This window comes from Typopeltis vanoorti, chromosome 2, assembly GCF_054136105.1.
Source record: "Typopeltis vanoorti isolate ZY-2024b chromosome 2, IOZ_Tvanoo_1.0, whole genome shotgun sequence".
Classification (NCBI taxonomy): domain Eukaryota; kingdom Metazoa; phylum Arthropoda; class Arachnida; order Uropygi; family Thelyphonidae; genus Typopeltis; species Typopeltis vanoorti.
The window spans coordinates 99,351,865-99,372,827 of record NC_143550.1 but is presented as its reverse complement, the minus strand read 5'-3'; the positions used below and the strand labels follow the sequence as shown (position 1 = coordinate 99,372,827).

General features: G+C 36.6%; 1 protein-coding gene across 2 annotated transcripts in view; it reads left to right on the top strand.

Annotated features, from left to right (window-relative positions):
* The first annotated feature begins 4,353 nt into the window (after positions 1 to 4,353).
* The window catches only part of LOC150109287 (sortilin-like), a 508,125-nt gene continuing 491,515 nt past the window's right edge, over positions 4,354 to 20,963 (top strand). For both annotated transcript variants that reach the window (XR_016549652.1, XM_090406996.1), the window contains exon 1: positions 4,354 to 4,468. Coding sequence is in view for 1 of the 2 variants with exons in the window: in XM_090406996.1 (XP_090263122.1) it covers positions 4,387 to 4,468 (82 nt within the window). In the remaining variant the exon portion in view is untranslated. The remainder of the gene's footprint in view (positions 4,469 to 20,963) is intronic.

Here is a 20,963-nt window from a genome sequence, read left to right as displayed (position 1 = left end):
ATACATGATCGTCCTTTTCTAAATCCATTTTGTACCTCTAGAATAAAGTTTTCGGAATATTTCATTAGTTTGTTATTTAAGATTCTGCTATATATTTTGTAACAGGAATTTAGTATACTGATACCTCTATAGTTTTTAGGGTCATCTCTATTACCTTTCTTAAAGATAGGAATCACAATTGCTTTTTTCCATTCTATTGGGGGGATACCAGTTGAGTAAATTTTATTTAAAAATAATAAGAGTCTTCCTTTGAATCTTGTTCCTGCTTATTCATATAGTTCTGAACCTAGCTTATCTTCTCCAGGTGATTTTCCGTTTCTTGTTTCTTTCAGGCTGATTTCTAATTCTTCTTCAGTTATTTCCTTTTCATTTTCGTTAATTGTTTGCCAGTTGTCTTTTTTAAAATATTTGTCTGTCCACAGTTCTGTGTAGTAATTTAGAAATTCTTCTCATTTCAATTCAGTGTTTAATTTTATGTTTTCTTTGGTATCTGCATTTAGGTGTTTCAAAATCTTATATACATTGGGTCTTATTTTATATAAATCATGTTCTAAATTAGAAACAAATTTATTCCATGATTCTCTATGTCTTTTTCTGACTTCTCTTTTAGCTATGGCTCTTATTCTTCTATATTCTATTTCATCTTCTAATCTTTTACTGCTTAACCATTTGTGATAGGCTTCTTTTTTCTTTTTGATTATTTCTTTGATTGTATCATCCCAGATCTTCAGTTTTTTTCTTTTATTGAATTTTTTGGTCTTTCCTAAGCTTTCATTTGCTGCTGCATTTAGTATCGTTTTTATATTAAGCCATTCTATTTCTATTTCTTCATTTTGTTTTATTTTATCTAGATACTGGTTAATTCTTTGTTCATATAGCCATTGTACATTTGTGTCATTCAATAGTCTAGTTTTATAAACAAATGTTTCAATATTTCTTTCTGTTCTTGTTACTTGTAGCCATTTAGGTGGTAATCTAAATTTTATTTTAACAAGGAAGTGGTCACTGCTTATTTCATATCCTCTGTGAACTCTAACATCTAGTGAAAATTTTGATGTCTTTTCATTTAATATGAAGTAATCTAATATTGATTTCCATCCTCTTGCTGCCCAAGTATATTTATGTATGTATGTTTATAGAAGGAATTCATTATTTTTGGGTTATTATAAACTACAAAGTCGATCAATTTTTTACCATTTCTGTTTAGAGTGTGTTCTCCATGTATTCCTATATTATTATTAATTTTTGTGTTTCCAATTCTTGCATTTAAGTCTCCTGCTAAAATTATGTAATCATTTTTATTTATTTTATTATATATGTTTTGTAGCTGATTATGAAAATCAATATTATCCTGTTCTCTTCCTTCTTCTGGGGCATATAAACCAATTATTTTTAAATAGCCTCCATCTGTTTTTATTCTAGCTTCTATTATTCTTTTATTCCATAATTTATAATGTTTTAACTGTTTTGAAAGGGAGTTATGAATCCAAATCATGACTTCTGCTTGTGCTCTTTGGTCTCTGTCGACTCCACTGTATATCACATTAAAATTTTCAGTTCTCATAGTTCCTTTTAATTTCTTTTTTTTTTCAGTGATTACTGCTATTTTAAAGTTTCTTTCATTTAATAACTGGTCTAATTCTATTTCTTTATATGCTATTCCTCTTACATTCCAGTTTGCTATGTGTATTATATTTTGTCGTTTTCCATTTTCGTTTTCCCTTTTCCATTCCAGGGTCGTTTCCCATAGATTCAATCCGATTATCTTTTTTTGTCAGCTTACAAGTATGGTTATGTTCTCCATGTCAGGGGACTAGCCTGAAGATGGAATAGTTCAGTGGTAGGGCTGCTACCTTAAGGCTTCTGAACTCGCCTTCTTCCGAATTTAAACCCATAGGAGGAATAGGGTATATTGAAGGGGAAAGGATAGATTATAGAAGAAATATAGTAAGGTTTATAGAGAGGACATAGTTGTAAGGCCAGAAATGAAAAGACCCCATGGCCCTCGAGTACTCTAATAGCACAAGGGTCATAAAGTAAGAAGAGTTGGCTGATAAGGCCTTATAGGAAAGATTAAAGTAAGTGTGTCTTCCTCAAAGTAGAAGAAGGAGAGGATAGATCCAGCTAGGGGTCCATGGGAGTGCCGCTTCCCTTACAATCAAGATGATTGCCCCTTATGGCCCTGTTGGTCCACGAGTCCTTATTCAGTATATTCGGACCACCCCACCAAATATATATATATACACACACACACGCACGCGCATGTACATACACACACACATGGTGGGCTCCCCTATCCGCCACCCAGGGGACGCGCTCTCTAGGGGTTACAGGGTCCGCTGAGAGTTTGTAAATTGTATGAAGAAATATTGAGCCTAGCAAACTCGAAGTGAATGATAATGATGTAATTCAACTCATTGAAATTGCTCTTAAAGAGTTGGCCAACGAAGAATTGGGCGAACTAGAGGAAGAACGTGTTGCAGAATAGGAAGAACGAAAAAAGAAAGAGGAAAAAGAGAAACAAGAAGAGATAGTTAAACAATTCACACTGAAGGAGTTAAACAATTCACACTTTGAAAACATCGCTAACTGCAGAGAATATTTCTTGCAGAAATATTCTCTGCAGTTAGCGATGTTTTCAAAGTGGTTGAAGACATGGACCCCAATACTGAACGCTACTTATTAATAGAAAGGAAAGTACATTATGCATTTCCTTGCTATAAATAAATAAAAAAAAATCAACTAACGCCTTTTTATTCCCGTATATACGGGAGTAGGGGAGGCCATTTAGCCTTATCTAACTTTTGGAGACTGAGTGGGCAGTTCAATCTCCACTGGTACCCAATCAGAGACAGATGGCCCAAGGCTATCACTAATTAAGCGGTACGCAGTGAAGAGAGACGGCTCAAATGTGCCGCCATCTCGTGGTCCCTAACCCTAATACAATATATTTAATGTCTGAAATAATGTGGGTTCTACGGTCGATTTTCTTGAGTTTACAGGACGAAAAACCCGAGTTTCTGGGAGGAAAAACCTGCTTGCCCGTGCCAGAGATCGACTAACTCGGGAACCGGTCGAAAAAAGGCTTAGAAAAATTTCCTCTAGTCGCCGACTAGACTCGAAACCTTCCTTCGTGCGGCCAAGCGCGGCGGTGTGCAAACGCCACATCCGCTGAGCTACACAGGCTCGCTATAAATAAATTTTTAATGAAAAGAAATAGAAGAATAAGCAAAGCACATTGGACGTTTTCATAAAAAAAACAAACAAAGGTTACACCAGAAGTGCTGCAGCCTGGTCGTTCACATAGGGAAGATAATGAAGATGTAATTGTGTAGGAAGATTTGGGTGATTATTCTCCTGAGAGCCTGTGTAGCTCAGTAGAAGTTGTTGAACTTCGTATAGAGGAGCATAAGAGAGACATCTCCTATAAAAGATCACATGCATCTGCCCTATCCAGTCATGTTCTTTTCTCAAACAATCCTCATGATAATCTACAGAATCACTCAGTTTGCTGGGATAAATCCGAAAACATTTTTCGCTGCAGTGATGAGTTTGAAAGGAAAATCGTGGAGTCCAGGGAAATCCTCCTTAATCCCGAACATTTAAACAGCAATTTGAGTTACAACATCCCTGATAGCCATGTTGCAGTTGTTCAATACCGGCGTTCACGAGAACTTGCAAGTTCGCATGCAACAAACAATAGCGCATTAGATAGAACAACTTGAAAAATACAACGTTTTTGTGTCAATTATGTATTGCATTTTTTGCCTGTAATTCTCAGTTTTTTTTTTTCAGGTATCCACTAAATTCTACCTTTAGTGGATACCTGAAGAAGGCTGTAAAAGGCTGAAACTAGTTGTATAATTTTCATTAAAACTTCATATTTTATCTCGGTTTAAGTCATTAAATATTTATTATTTATAATATATAATGTGTGTGTGTATTTGTAATTTGTTTTATTTATTTTTACATAGTCCAGAAGCCCTGCTATAGAGACCATACATGGAACTTTTTCAAGCCACTTCAGGGCTCTAATAAGTGGGGAGGTGATCTCACATTAGGTGGGTTCCCACCTAAAGACAATTACAAACATCCACGGCCTGTTGGTGGAGAGTGGGTACGCTGACCACTCGGCCAACCAGGTCGGCAAAAAAAAAAAAAATGCTATCTATAATAACATTAGTTTTCGTAAATTCTGTTTCTTAACTGAGGCATTGGTTTAAATATTTGCGATATTTTATATTTTATCCATTTTAAATAATAATCATCTGAAAAGTGAAGTACAGTATTTTGATATTTTCTTCAAATTTCATGTTGATTAATTGTATCAAAAGATGGCGCTTACGTGAGGCAATATGGCAGCTTCCTAGTGTATTAATAAACAAAATGAAAATACTCGTATTTGGTGTCTTAATTTTTGTCTTCGATATAATTCCAGAACTAAGGCATTGTACAGTTTTTGTCTTAGGTAAAGTAACATTTTCCTTTCATTATGGGAAGCGTGTAAAGTTAGTCTATTTTCTTACAATTAATGAAGTAAACGGGAAGAAAACCACGTTTCTCTGGAAATATGTGGTCATGCTGTATTACGTAACCTGATATTTGTTTTCAGGGTACATACTAAACAGTATAAATCCAATGAAATCTCTGTTTTCGTAATTTGCGCTGCTGAGATATAAACAAGACAAAACAAGAAAAAAAAAAGGGGGGGTGAACTTAAAGCTATAATGAGATAGCATATATTTCGATATTTCTCATGATTAGTAAACTCAATGAATTTTTAATAACCTATATTTATTCCCTTTGGAGTACCCCAGAGTATAAGAAATTGTGGTTGATTCCGGACTCATGGAATTTGTGATTTTTTGCTATTAGTCAGCAATATGAATAGCTAACAACATGACCAAAGTATGGAAAAGTATGGTTCCATAAATTCGATCACGTTAATAGAGTTTAAAGCGACTGTCCCTGTCACAGGGTGACCACCCAGCAAAAATATTTTGTACTAACTTATGCAGGAAAACGGTACGAGATCTGAAAAAAAAAAAAAAATTACACTTTTTATTTGCTTTTCGTTTCACTTTACTATCTTTACTACCTTATTATCATAGATGAACTCAATGTAAAACCTCTAAATTAACATGTACAACAAATACGAATAGAAAAGAAGTTCAAAACTCACCTCACTGTAGTCATCTATGAGTCCAAGAGCTGCAGTTGTCAGTCATCATAACAGAAGTCCCAATTGTAACTCTAGCACTTCACATGTGTATTAATTTACCATATAATTTTTAGTCTCATTTTAGTGTTTAAAATAATGTAACATTAAAATTTCAGTTATTTAATATGCTATTTACATCTACACTGTGTATATATGTAAATATATATACAGGGGTTCCCACCCACAAGAAAAACACTGGAAATATTTATTCATTATTTTTATCAGATTTTGCTAAATTAATTAACTCTTCAGAAATAGTAAAATCTGCAGCTGATGAATGTTTCAATTTTTCTTTTGTCAAAAGGAGTTTTATAAGATATTACATTTAGTGCATCCACACTGTATTTTCTTAGCAATTTCACTATCAAGAGCAATTGTTTTCAATAGAGTTGGAAAAGTATCCATATGCCACAAAAGCAGATTGTGTTTGGCATCCAGGGCTGTTCTGTGGGTTTGTGCTGCCTGAGTGCAAAATTTTGTGCCCCCCCCCTCCATGAAAAATTAAAGGATCCCAAAGTACAATAACACATTATGAATCCTTTTATTATGCTGCACGTTAAGAGGAATGCATATTAAAATAAAGACTAAACACAAATAGTAAAAAAAAACAACTTATTTTTATATAATAAACAAACACACATCTATAATGTAACATGGAACACGACAAGAAAAGAAGAGAAGAGACTCTCAGAATAACTCAGCGTGCAATAGAACGTAGGATTTGTAACATCATCAAAATGGAATATGTTAGAAACATGGAACTAAGAAAAAGATAATAAAAGATATGGTAACTGCAGTATATGAACTTATGTTGAGATGGGCAGGTCACATAGCCAGACTCAGCAATAACAGATGGACATATAGAATATTCAACTGGCAACAAGAATAAAGAGAAAACCAGGAAGGCCACCTACAAGATGAGAAGATTCACTAGTGAAATCTATGGGTATAACATGGAAAAGAGAGGCTCAAGATCGAGATCATTGAAGGCATCTTTGTGACCTACACTCGTGGAGAAATCCTGAGTGAAACACAGGTCCATCAAGAAGAAAACTCAAGAAACACCTAGAATGTTTGTTCAGTGTGCTGAGAGCAGTGATTAAAGTAAGTTGTGTTGAAGCTCGTACCATTTATTTAACTACCCAGCAACTCAGCCCCTCACTGAAATCTCTCACATTCAAAGGTGACAAATATGCACAAACAGTTCAGTGTATTATTTATTCTCTATTTTTTATGAATGTGTTCGATTATACCCCCCCCCCCCAATTGTGCCGCCCGGGTTCATTGCACCCTTTAACCTCAATACGGAAGGAGTTTGTCTGCATCATATGCACATAATCATAATTCCGCCTCTTTAATTTGTTTTTCCGACTGGTATTTGGAACTGAATTTAAGCAACGACAATATACATAATGTCCTTCTTTTAGATTCTTCATTCTGCTAGTGTTTTGGAGTGTTTGCATAACGAATCAATAGACATTTGCTACCATTAATGCTTATATCACAAAATTTACAATAAGCAGTGTGTCCTTTACTTTTACCTGAACTGATCCAGGATTTAAGAATGGGATCTGTCTTTGAATTTTTGCTTATATGATCTTTTCATCTTGCTTATATGATCTTTTTAGATGAACCTTGTAAACCTGAATCTGAATTTGAATCATAACTATTATTACTTTCTATTTTATCTGAATTACCTGTGTCAGAAGTGGTTTCTTATGAGTAGGAAGGGCTGGCATTCAGATTTTCACTTTCAATGGCTTGTTTATTTACTTTACTGACTAATGCACTACACATTTCCCCCTGAGATTTAGAATCAGATTTAAATTTAGAAAGTTTTTCTTGCCACTTGTCCATGTTTAAAAGGAAAATCTGAATAAAAATATTTTCGAGGAAGAATTAAACAAGTTTTTGTTAATTTTGCTAATTTCTACAGTCCTTTCATATTGAGATGTTCTTCTGTCTGAGGTTGTTCTGGTTGCTATGGGTTGAAGATGGGTCCTCCACATTCTTGGAATAAGTAATTCATCATTTTTGTTCAGATTTGGATGATGTTTCAGCATTTCACAAGCTTCCTTGAATTTTCTTTCAAACCAGGTTTTGGTGCGTTGTAGGGACTTAGTGCCTTTCCAGTCAATTTTGTGGCATGTTTGGAGTGTGTGGTCTGATAGGCCTGTTTTACCATGGGTTTTACCAAACCTATTTGACCTGTTTTAACAAATACCTCCACTATAGTAAAACATGCCTATCAGCCCATGCACTCCAAACATGCCACAGAATTGACTGGAAAGGCACTAGTCCTTACACTGCACAAAACTCTGGTTTGAAAGAAAATTCAAAGAAATTTTTGAAATGCTGAAACATCATCCAAATCTGAACAAAAATGATGGATTAATTATTCCAAGAATGTGTGGGACCCATCTTCAACCCATATAACAACCAGAACAACCCCAGACAGAAGAAAATCTCAAATGACTATAAAAGGACTGTAGAAATTGTTTAATGTAGTTCTATTTTTTCTCACCAGAGATCAGGCTAGGATAAATGATTAACAAACATTTAGATTAATTTTACTCTTGTATAGTCTAGGTGGCATGTAGCTTGTATGTTGTACGTATGTATGTTTTCCTGATGATGACCTCGATATAGAGGTCGAAATGTCGATTGTTAATTGCTTAATGTTGAGTAAAGTAATTATTCTAACGTGTGTTGCGTCTCCATTAATTTTTCACTGTGAATGCTGACCACCATTTAACCTTAAAAGAAAGAATAAATAGGTAGCAGGGATTTTTCTACCAGAAACTCAGGTTTTTCATCTCACAAAACAAGCAGACTGGCCAGAAGAATACTTGCAATTTATTGACATAGCAGATAAAATTAGCTACTCTCATAAGCAATAATCAGGCTTATAAAAAGACAAGTCATTTAGTTGCAATAGGCCATTGAGCCTGACATGAAATTGAAGACGGGGATGGAATGTTTCTTTCATATCTCCTCTTTTCTGCCTGTCAGACTCATAAATCTCCAGTTTATCATCATAGGGACATTTCACAATCCAGTCTGCATTTTGGTCACTTGCCTTTGAATCCTCTCATTTGCATATTGCCAAGAAACCCAGGTAAACAAATATGGTTATATCTGGAAATTATAAAGAGGAATAATTATTTCCTTATTCTTGCTTGTTAGTTTATTTCTTGAACATCCAAGTATCCTTTGAGCTATTTTGCCACTTTTGCAATATGTCCTCTGAACTTCTAGTCTGTATCTACCGTTATCTTTAAATACCTAATTTCATTAATTTCTTGCAGTGCAGTTTCAATTTATGTCACAACTTATTGCCAAGTTGCAAAACTTGGCAATAAGTAGTGAATAAAAGTGTCAGAAGTAGGTTTTTTTGCATGTGCAATGCATTGCCTGAGAGGGTGGTGAAAGTGTATATATGGGATGAGTTTATGGAGCGATTATGATAGACTTTGTATTGACTAAAAGTGACCTCCCACAATGAGCATTGTGACTCCATGGAGGTCAAGAAGATATTGCCTGGTTTTCCCTTTCAGTTGTTTCCATCGTAAGTGACTTTGTGGGCATTGCCCACAAAGTATTCCTAGTGAGATTTTTGTAGGGTAGTTCACCATTGTTTTCCCCAACCCCCCAATTTTATCCGGGCTTGGGACCAGCATATGACTGTAATCCATGTGTGTTCATGAGGCCAGTTTGCCTGTTCTGGGGGACAAAAAACCAGAGTTTCCTGGTGAAAAACCTCCCTACCTCTGTATGAGACTGGCTAACTCACCTTTAGTCAAAGGAGATCAGATCAAGGTCCCTCATATCACTGACGGGAATTGAATCCAGGTCTTTCTGACCAAAGGTCTTCGTGTATACCGACTGAGCTACTTAGGCTCCAAGAAGATATTAATAATAATAATAATATATTCCTTTCCTTTTTTTTTTGCTTATATATATCTATATATATATATATCCAAAAGTGCATAACTTTATATATATTAAACACATTGCGATGAATTTAAATTAGCAGCCATGTGGATGTGAATACAGCAATTGGATTTGAATGGAGTATTGGTCTGCATGTTATGAGAATGTGCAGAAGAACTGGCATTCTTCTGACTAAGCTGTTTAAATTATAGCTCAGCTCCGGTAAGATCTCAAGGAAGCTTCTGGATAGACTAATTAGAATCTCGGAAGTAGTGGTTACTGTTTGAGTCAAGTTGGTCAAGGACACAATTCAGGAATGGATTTATACTCTGTGGGAGCGCTTTGGCTCTAAATCCAAATAACAACACTATGGGGCAGGGAGGGCTTCATAGTTTTGAAGGGTAGGTCTTCATTAATAATTTACTTACTTTTTTTTTTTTTTTTTAAATAAAGTGGCAGTTGAGTTGGATAAAGGAAATGGCTAGATGATAATATTGCTGGACTTTTGCAAAGGACATTTGATAGGATGTCACATGGAATTCTGTTACATAAATTTAAGCAAATGGACATGTATATGAAGCTGGTGATATGGATATGAGGGTGGCTGATGGACAGACATCAAAGGGTATTAAGGAGGTTGAATCCAGGAGAAGATGGGTAACTAGTAGTGTGCTGCAGGGCTCTTCTTCTTCTGCTACTGCAGTTTAATTTGTACATCAGTGATGTAAGAAATGTCTAAGGTGAAATATCCAGTTTGCAGATGACACAAAACTTGGTAGTGCAGTAGTTGTGATTTATATAAACTGGCATTATGAAATGAATAATGGTTGTCAGTTCAATGTAGCAAAGTGCAAAGCTATGCACTTTGGAATGGCAAGATTACCAGTTGGTTACACATTAAACAAGTTGAAATGTAGGAAATTAATGAGGCTATGAATTTGATGGTGATTGTGGACACCGAGGTTGAAGTTCAGGGTATATTACAAAAGTGATTGGAATAGCTTCTCATATTACTTCAATGTTGTTGTAGAAAACACTTTCAAGTAGAAATAAGAAGCTTATGATCCTTCTCTAGAAGGCTTTAATAAGGTCATATCTAGATTATCACTGGCCACAGATCTTGTCATCTGAGTTCTTTGGGGATGAGAAAGTTGTGGAGAGGATCCAGATGTGTATGTGATGATAATGATGATAGTAGCAGTGCTATAGAATACTGTTTGTAAGAATAGATTGAAAGTATTGGGTTGCAATGTCTAGTTGATTGACAAAGTAGGGATATGAAAGAAACAAAGTTATTATTATTAAGAGACTGCCAGTGATTCAGGGACTCATCAAGAGAGGCCACATATTACAGTGACCAGCTATCATACTTGTTCTTGAATTCATTCACACACAACATCCAATGGCATTCCATTCATGGACCACTCTATGAGAAAAATGTAGATCTTCTCCCCTTCTTGGTAGCATTCATTTTCAGCTTCCAAGCATGCCCTCTTGTCCTTTCCCCCACCCTCCATAAAATGAAAAATTCCATTAACTGAAATCCTCCATGATCCTTTCAGAAGTTTTCATTTTAGAAATTATGGGCTTTACAACCGTGCTATAAATAACTATTTTAATCTCTCGCCATTTCGACCTTCATATTAAAGCCATCATCTGGAGTATATACAAATATACAAGTACAAGCTTGAGTTACATTTCACACAGTTTGCTAAAGAAACAATGATTTGATCACCTGTTATTCTCCTGGCATGACTTCTAGTGAAAAAAAAAAAAAAATACAGATGAAATTCATTAATTATTTGAAAACTACATCAAAGCTAAATTCTATTTAAGATAACACGAGAGAAAAAACATTCTTTCATATAGATAGTTTTCTTACAGTAACAGTGATGTCCTATTTTTAACATTACAATTGTTATATTAGATTTAGGATTCTGGATTATCTACAGTCCCGTTTATAGTTAACTCTTAGGGAGAAAGGTTCTGTGGGTAGAATTTCTCGCTAAGAGTTAACTATAAACAGGTCTGTAGATAATCCAGAATCCTAAATCTAATATAACAATTTTAATGTTAAAAATAGGACATCATTGTTACTGTAAGAAAATTATCTATATGAAAGGATGTTTCTCTCATTTTATCTTAAATAGAATTTAGCTTTGATGTAGTTTCTAAATAATTAATTCATTTTTAATTTTATCTGTATTTTTTTTTCCACTAGAGGTCATTATTATTATTATTATTATTTCGGGCGACTCCAGGGAGTCCTTAGACTCATCGAGGGAGGCCCTAAACATCATGTCCACACAACTATACGACATTCTCACAGTATCTATCATACCTTGCCTTGAACTCGCTCACCGTCATAGCACCCGCAACAGACTCTCACAGCTTATTCCACTCATTTACCACTCTAAAAGTAAAGAACCCAGCTCTAACACCCCTGCTAACCACACTCTTGCCCAGCTTCCATAGGTGTCCCTTAGTTCTCCCACCACCAGTCCTGATCTCAAAAATATCCTCTGAATTAATCCTATAGAATTCCTTTAGCAATTTGAATGTCTCAATCATATCTCCCCTTTTCCGCCTATCAACTAGTTTCTGCAACCCACAAATCTTCAACCTGTTCTCATATGGTTCATTCCATAGACCTGCTATCATCGTAGTCACTTGCCTCTGGATCCTCTCCACCTCCTCCCCATCAAGAAGGAACCTAGGTGACCAAATCTGGGCACAGTAGTCGAGATGAGGTCTTATCAAGGCTCGGTACAGACAAGCAAGTTATCTCTGCTCGTCAAGGTATTTTTCAACAACCAGGTGAGTTGATGAGCTGATTTAGCTACTTTTGCAATGTGCCCCCTAAACTGCATCTCCCTATCCACCAACACTCCCAAGTCCCTGGCCTCATCAATCTCTTGGAGTACAGTTCCACCAATGTGGTATACTGCTGTTAATCTTTTCACCCCAAAATGTAATTTTGAGTCATGCCAGTAGAATAACTGGTGATGAGATCATTGTTTCTTTAGCTTACTGTGAGAAATGTAACTCAGTATATTTGTATATACTCCAGATGCTGACCTTAATATGAAGGTTCAAATGTCGGGAAATTAAAATAGTTATTTATAACACGGTTGTAAAGTCCATAATTTCTAAAACGAATGCTAATCACCGTGCAACACTAAAAGAAAGGTTTCAGATGTTCGTAAGTCTCAATCATATCACCGTTCTTTCTCCTGTTTGCTAGTGTCTGCAGTCAACAAATTCTCAATATGTCTTCATAATCAGTATTCCACAATCTTGATATCATTTTTAATGCACTCTTTCCTTTGCACTCTTTCCACCATATCAGAATCACAACAGAAACCAGGAGACCAGATCTGTGCACAATAGTCCAAGTGAGGTCTTATCAAGGCCTTGTAAAGAGGCAAAATGATATCCTTATCTTTAAAAGTTAGTTTCAGCATTGTAGTTATCTTTTGAGTTGCATTTGCAATCATTGCTACACATCCCCTGAACTTCAACTTCCTGTCTACTAATACTCCAAGATTCTTAACCTCATCAGTTTCTTCTAGCATAATCCCACCAATATAATATGACATTGAATATCTAATAACATCAAAGTGCATGACTTTAAATTCACTGACAGCCATTTTCCCATTCTCACAATTCCAGCCTATTCAAATCATTTTGTCATCTCTGGAAATTAAAGAAGAGTGTGGTTAACAAAGGTGTCAGAACAAGGTTTTTTACCTGGAGGGTGGTGAACAAGTGGAATTCATTGCCTGAGTTAGTTGTGAGCTCTTCGTCTGTAAATGAATTCAAGAAGAGCTATGACAGATATTGTTTTGCTAGTTTGGGTCTCTCGCGATGAGTCTACTGACTCCATGGAGATACCCGTAATAATAATAATAATAATAATAATTTTGCAAGTACTACTACATATAAGCAGCATTCCTGATTACCTGCCTATCTTTGCATTATCAGCAAATAGATGTATGGTGCCTTTCAAATCCTTCCCAATATCATTAATGTATAGATTGAATAACAGTGGACCAAGGACTGATCCTTGTGGTACACCACTGGTTACCTTAAATCTTGCAGACTCACATCCCCCATATACACTTTTTGATATCTGTCAGTCAGCCATCCTCTCTAATATTTTCTAATCCAAATCCATATTCTCCAATTTATGCAACAATCTTCCATGCTGTATTCTGTCAAAAGCCTTAAGAAAATCCAAAAGTATCATGGTGTATCCAGTCCCCTTGTCTAGTTCAGTGGTAACATTCTTGTAGAATGTGAGCAAGTTGCTAAAACATGACCTTCCCTTAGTAAACCCATGCTGTTCATTGCAAAATAGAGATTCTCTGTCAACCTATTTCTGAATGTGAACCCTGACCCATTTTTCCCAAATTTTCACTATGACTCCTGAGATACTGATATTGGTCAATATTAGTATCTCATAATAAATTTAGTTTAATCCTTTATCCCAGTGAGAGCAAACAAAGTTTGCGCCTGAAAATGTCTTCAGGACTGAATATCGTGTTGTACTATCTTACCTGGGTAAGTAGTACAACACCAGGCAACTCATAGCAAAGGTGGGGCAAGCTACCAACACTCCTATCCCAGTATCTCCCATAATGCAAAACACATCTCCTTGTGGATATGTACACTGTTATGCATTAAGGGATTGGCCACTACCCAGACTAGTTTCGACCTTTATTAAGGTCTCTTCAGTGGGAGCCAGGCCCAGAGTTGGAGATACCAGGCAGAAGCAGTAGCAAGGTCATCTTTACCTATAGGAGTTGCCAAAAGGTTGGCCACCTTTTTTAAATTACTCTGGATTTAGAGAAAGATGTTGAAAGTTTATTTTTCACGAGGTTAGACTATAATAAATTTAGTTTAATCCTTTGGTCTAAATAATCAACTAGGTTAGACTAAATTTATTATAGTCTAACCTAGTGAAAAATAATCTTTCAACATTAGTATCTCAGTTGTTGGATACATTGGTCTTTGTACTACTCTTGTGCAATGGGATTGCCATACATTCTTTTCACTCCTGCGGAATCCTCCCTGTTCTGAGATTCAAATTATATAGCAAGGTCACGGGAATTGCCAGTTCATGAACACTCTTCTAGCACCCATGCTGATATCCTTTCAATCCCTATTGCTGAATTTTTATTCAGTTTGTGCAAAACAGTTGTTAGACCTCGTCTTCAGACATCTGAGTTTCTTCATCTTGTGAAGAGGTAGCAGTGAACTCATTGTTGCTTACACAGGGTTGATTATTGTTAGAAAAATGGGTACCCATTAGTTGAACAGCCTCGTCTGCATTTGTCACCCTCATACCATCTGCATTCAGTAGTTATTTTTTCATATTCATTCTTTCTTTTACTTACAGCATATCGATAGAATTCTTTTGGGTTGTGTTTAGTTGCAGAGTCAGTCTCTTTTCATGTTGAGACTCTTCACTTTCAGTACAACAGTTGCTACTCTTCTGGCCTACTGCTTATAATTTTCATAATGGACATCATCCTTATGCATACTGTATTCCTTCCACATCATCTGCTTCCTATGAATCTCTTGCTTAATAAGATTGCACATCTATTTGACTCTACTCTATTGATTCTTCGTACTCTCGGGACATTCTGATATTGCATTATTTAAGCATTTTTTAAATTCTTCCCATGCACTGTCGATATTCTTCCCATGCACTGTTGATATTCTTCCCATCTAGCAACTAATACCATTGCACTATATATTCTTCAGTTGGTCCTAATTTCCTGCTTTGTGGTTCAGTATGCAACCTTTTCTGAATGGAACCTTCATAAACTTAGTCAATTCCCAACTGAATACCATATGATGACTGTCACCAACCTGAGACAGAATAGTTACGTTTTTTAACTGAAACACACTCTGACACTATAATCAGATCTAACACTCTTTGACCTCGAATTCCTTCTGTCACGTGCTGCTTGAGGAAGTTTTCTCACAACAGCTCAAAAAATTTGGTTTCATTCTTCTCTTTTGATTTTACTGCTATCCAATCAATGTTTGGATAAAGTCCCCCATTATGATTACTCTTTTCATGCCCATCTTTTTTATTTGGTGACCCATTTCTTCATCACTAGCAACTGACTCATCAGGTCTGAAACATCAGCCCACTATATATTTGATCTTGCTAGATTCCACCTCACACCAGATGACTTCAAACTCACTACCACATGTAATACATTACTAGTATTACAGTTTATATAAGTTATTAAAGTGCTTTTGCAATATTGATAGAGATGAAAATTTTTAATAGGTCGCAGTATGAGGAGAACAAGAGGTGACTTCCTGGAAATTGTTTAGGAATTTGTTAGCAGAAGTGTGACAACCAGTTTTTTTTTTTTTTTTTCTTGGAGGGTGGTGAATTGGTGAGCCCAGCAGCTGGAGTCATTTCGTTCAGTGTAATTGGATGATGAACAGCGCTCATTATACTGGTTTTGGACTGAACTACTGGTTGAGATTAAAAAAAAAAACAACAAAGAATGAAATTAGAATTCTGTGTTTAGACCTTTACAATAAAGTCATTGGCAGGAATATAAGCATTAATGCAACTAATACTTAGATTTAAGTTACATCCGCTCTCCAGCCAAAAGGCTGCGGGTTCGAATCCCGCCATCAGCATGGATGTTTGTGATTGTCTGTGGAAGTGGTGGTGGTCGGCAGTGGGTGGCTTGGTGTAGTTATTGTCAGTGGAAGTTAGTGGGTTTGAGTGGTGGAGATGGAGAGTTGTGGAGTGGGTGCCCTCCCTTGATGAGTCTGTAGACTCCCTGGAGGTGTTACATAATAATAATAATGTCTAAAAATGAGCTGCTGTGGTAAGACAAAAAATAATAAATTAAAATTAATAAATAATTAATTAATTATATCAGCTAGGGGTGCTTAAGGGTCAAAGCTGTATAACTGAGAGGAGACCTCCAAATAGCCTTTAAAGAAATGCAGAGAACCGACCAGGGCTTCTCACCTAATGTCCAATCCTCACCTTCTCGTGGTGCATCCAGTTGGATCTCTACCTGGATACTGAACGAACAAGGATGGGCTGGCAATTTAGGATTCAACCGACCAATTGTATTCTTATTGGCTTAAACCAAAATACAAATGATGGTACAGCATGAAAAAATTTCATGCTGGCCGGGGCGTTGCCCGGTTAAACAAAGCCCCCGTTGTTTTTTCCAGGGAACCAGAGCGAACAGCGAAGAGTCAGCTACTGTAATAAATCTGAAAACACACCCCAACTCAACACCAGAGTTAAAAATTGGTACTATCAACATAAGAAGCCTGAATGGCAAACAAATGGAGCTTGCTGAGGAATTAGATAAGTACCAGATTGACAAAATAGGGGTGACTGAAACAAAAAAGACAAAAACTGGTGAGATCTTTCTGAGCAATAAATACAAATTGTTATATTCAGGCAATGACAATCAAGGAATACAAGGAGTAACCATAGTATTCAACACTAAATACGTGGCTAATCTTCTTGAATGGCAGACAGTCTCAAGTAGAGTAATGTGGGCAAATATCAGAATGGGGAACTGGACAATGAGGCACTGGACCATAGGCACAAATAAGGTCCCACAGAAGGTAGAAGTGGAGGAATTTTTTGAGGCTTTAGAGAAAAGTAACTGACACAATGAAAAAGGAAAAGTTGGTCCTTGTTGGGGATCTAAATAGCAGAGTAGGAAATGATTGTCAGACATACAAAAATGTTTTTTGAAAATTTGGAGAAAAGAGGAAAACTAATAATAATGGCAAATACCTGTTGGATTTCTGCTCAGGACATGGACTGGTTATTACTAACACCGTGTTCCAACATAAAAATGTGCACAGATTCACATGGAGAGAAGAGGCAAGGAATAAGAAAAGTCTCATTGACTATGTTATTGTTGATAGTGATGTTTTCTCCATGGTGCAGGACACCAGAGTGTACAGAGGATTTGAAAATTGGAAGTGATCACTATTTAGTCTTGTGCAGGATAAAATTGAATTTCATATTGAAAAGAATGACATGTAAGAATGTTTTAATGCAAATAAAAGTTAAGCAGCTCTCAGATGTGAACTGAAGACTAAAATACACAAAGATTATTGAAGAAAAAATGAAAGAGTTTGAGAACAGGAATTAAACCTTAGAGATTCAGTGGCAAGCCTTGAAGAAAACTCTGATTGATTCAGCCAGAGAGGCATGTGGTGAGGTTGTCTGCAAGGATAGAAAAATCAGAACTCCATAGTGGACACAGGAAGTTAAAGAGGCAGTGAAGGAAAAGAAGGAAGCATATCAAAAGTTCCTAGCAAATAAGTCAGCTTGCACCCTTTGAGAATACAGACACAAATGTAAGAAAGCTAAACACTGTGTGAAACTAGCTAAACAAAAGTCATGGGAGGACTTTGGCAAGAACATAGAAAATAAATACTTAAATATAAAGAGCCAATAGGCTTCATTTCGGCGATATAAACATTATCTAAATTAAGGGGATATTAAATCTCACATTGTTTTAAAACTGAATAAGAAACTCAAAGATTGGAATCAGAGAGTTTCATGCGGAATATAGTATAATAAACTATAAAAGTATCGGTGACTACTAGCGTGAGCTAATGCAAGTAGTCCAAGTATATAGTACAAACTCGGGCAACTCGCAGCAAAGATGGGTAAAGTTCTGATCGCTATTCTTGGTATTTTCCATAATGTAAAAACACATTTTCTACGAAATGTATGATGTTATTACGTTATGCTGCGAGTTGCCTGAGTTTGTACTACGTACTTGGACTACTTGCATTAGCTCACGCTAGTAGTCACCGATACTTTTATAGTTTATTATACTATATTCGGCATGAAACTCTTTAATTCCAATCTTTGAGTTTCTCATTCGGTTTTAAAACAATGTGGGATTTAATATAATATTTATAATGCCAAAATGAAGCCTATTGGCTCTTTATATTTAAGTAACTTAATGGGTGCACCTTTTTGACAATTCGTATAGCAGAGTATATAAGTTCTTTTCGCTAAACTCTTTGGTATCAATTTTGTCTAGCTACTAACTGATGAAGCCTCAATAAAGGCTGAAACCGGTCTGGGTAGTGACCTCCCATAATGTAATAACAGCATGCATTTCCTAGGAAATGTGTTTTTACATTATGGAAAATACCAAGAATAGCGATCAGAACTTTACCCACCTTTGCTGCGAGTTGCCTGAGTTTGTACTGTGTACTTGGACTCCTTGTATTAGCTCACACTAGTAATCACCGATACTTTTATAGTTTATTATACTATATTCGGCATGAAACTCTCTGATTCCAATCTTTGAGTTTCTTATTCGGTTTTAAAACAATGTGGGATTTAATATCCCCTTAATTTAAATAATAGAAAATAAATATCAAGAAGGTGGCAAAATATCCTGGAGGTTGTTGAAGAAGCTTAGAAATTATTATTATTACGGACAACTCCAGGGAGTCCTTAGACTCATTCAGGGAGGCCCCAAATCATGTTCATCACAACTATTCGACATTCATACGGTATCTATCATACCTCGCCTTAAACTCACTCATTGTCACAGCACCCACCACAGACTCTGGCAGCCCATTCCACTCATTTACCACTCTAAAAGTAAAGAATCCAGCTCTAACACCCTTACTAACCACACTCGTGCCCAGCTTCCATGGATGTCCCCTAGTCCTCCCACAACCAGCCCTGTTCTCAAAAATATCTTCTGAATTAATTTTCTAGAAACTCTTCAGTAATTTGAATGTCTCAATCATATCTCCCCTTCTCCACCTATCAACCAATTTTTGCAACCCACAAATCCTCAACCTGTTCTCATAAGGTTCATTCCACAGACCTGTTATCATCTTGGTCACTCGCCTCTGGATCCTCTCAGCCTCCTCCCCATCAAGAAGAAACCTAGGTGACCAAATCTGGGCACAGTAGTCGAGATGGGGTCTTATCAAGGCTCGATACAGAGAAACAATAACATGCTTTTCTCTGCTTGTCAACGTGTTCTTCAGCAACCAAGTGATTTGATGAGCTGATTTGGCCACTTGCACAATGTGCCCCCTAAACTTCAACTCCTTATCCACCAACACTCCCAAATCTCGTGCCTCATCAATTTCCTGGAGTACAGTTCCACCAATGTAGTAAACTGCTGCTAATCTTTTCACCCCAAAATATATAACCTTACATTTTGCCACATTAAATTGACATCCGTTCTCCTTAGCCCAGACCTCCTATCTATCCAAATCATCCTGCAAAATTTTGACATCATCTGCATTCACTATTGCCTTACCCAACTTTGCATCATCTGCAAACAAATGAACTGTTCCTCTCAGATCCTTTCCTATATCATTAATGAACAAATTAAACAGCAGTGGTCCAAGAACAGATCCTTGTGGCACGCCACTAGTCACAGGCCGTCTTGTGGACTCTACTCCTGAATAAACTACTCTCTGATATCTCTCTCTGTCAACCACCCTCCTATCCATCTCACCAACCCTATATCCATCCCCATATGCTGCATTTTACTGATTAGAATTCCATGTAGTATCCTGTCAAAGGCCTTTGCAAGGTCCAGTAGAATCACTGTAAACCCATTACCTTATCCAGTTCAGTCGTCACTGTGTTATAATACGTGAGCAAGTTACTGAGGCATGACCTACCCTTCACAAAACAATGCTGTCCCCAATACAGTATCCCATTTTCATCTATCCAATCTTGTATTTTTCTCTCGACTATTTTCTCCAAGACCTTGATAACGATTCCTGTTATGCTGATTGGCCAGTATTTTTCAACAGCAGCCTTGTAACCACCTTTATGCAGCGAAACTATTTTCCCCTCTTTCTACCCCCGTGGGACTGACCTAGACCCGAGGCTCAAATTAAACAAAATGGTCAAGGGCACTGACAATTCTTTAGCCACTTCTCGTACAACACGAGCTGGTATACCATCCAATCCCACAGATGTATAAGCTGTGGGATTGGATCACAATTCCAGTATAAGCTGTTGGTTCTTCTATTCCTGCAATGTCACCACCTGGATGATATACTCTTGCAAAGTGCTCGCTCAGTAATTCCACTATATCGACTGATTCGGTTCCCCCCCCCTACCCTCAGCATTTTTTAAAATCATTCTGCCATGAACATTTTTCCTTTTACTTGCAACATATTGAAAAAACTGTTTGGGATTCTCTTTAGCCTGCATGGCCAATTTTCTTTCATAATCTGCTTTTGCTTTTCTTACCACCCTTGTTACCTTTCTGGCCTGAGCTTTATACTGTTCCTGCACCTGCTGGTCACCTTTCTCCTTAAATTCCCTCCACAATTGTTTCTTTTTTTGCAGCTCAAGCTTAATAGTATTATTCATCCATTTAACCCCTACTTGATTTATTATTCAGACTCTTGGTATACAGTCAACCATTGCCCCCTGCAAACACTTCTTAACCACCTCCCATGCACTATCAACATCCAGCCCTTGCAGTTTTACATGCCATGGCACTGCTCCAAGCACACTCCTAAGCTTGTCATATTGTTGCCAGCAGAAGGTTGAGAAGTGCTATCCAAGCAGCAAAAATACTCCCTGTTGCAGACTATGGGACATGTCATGAATTATTGATAGCTGAAGTTAAATTGAAATTTAGATCCTATGAATGAAGCATTTGAAGTAGAAGCAGGAAAGAAATTAAAACGATTGGAGAAGACAGGAAGAGAATTAAAACTGTGGGAAGAAACAAAATGTACAGTCATAGAAGCAGCAAAGAAGACTCTTAATAAAACAACA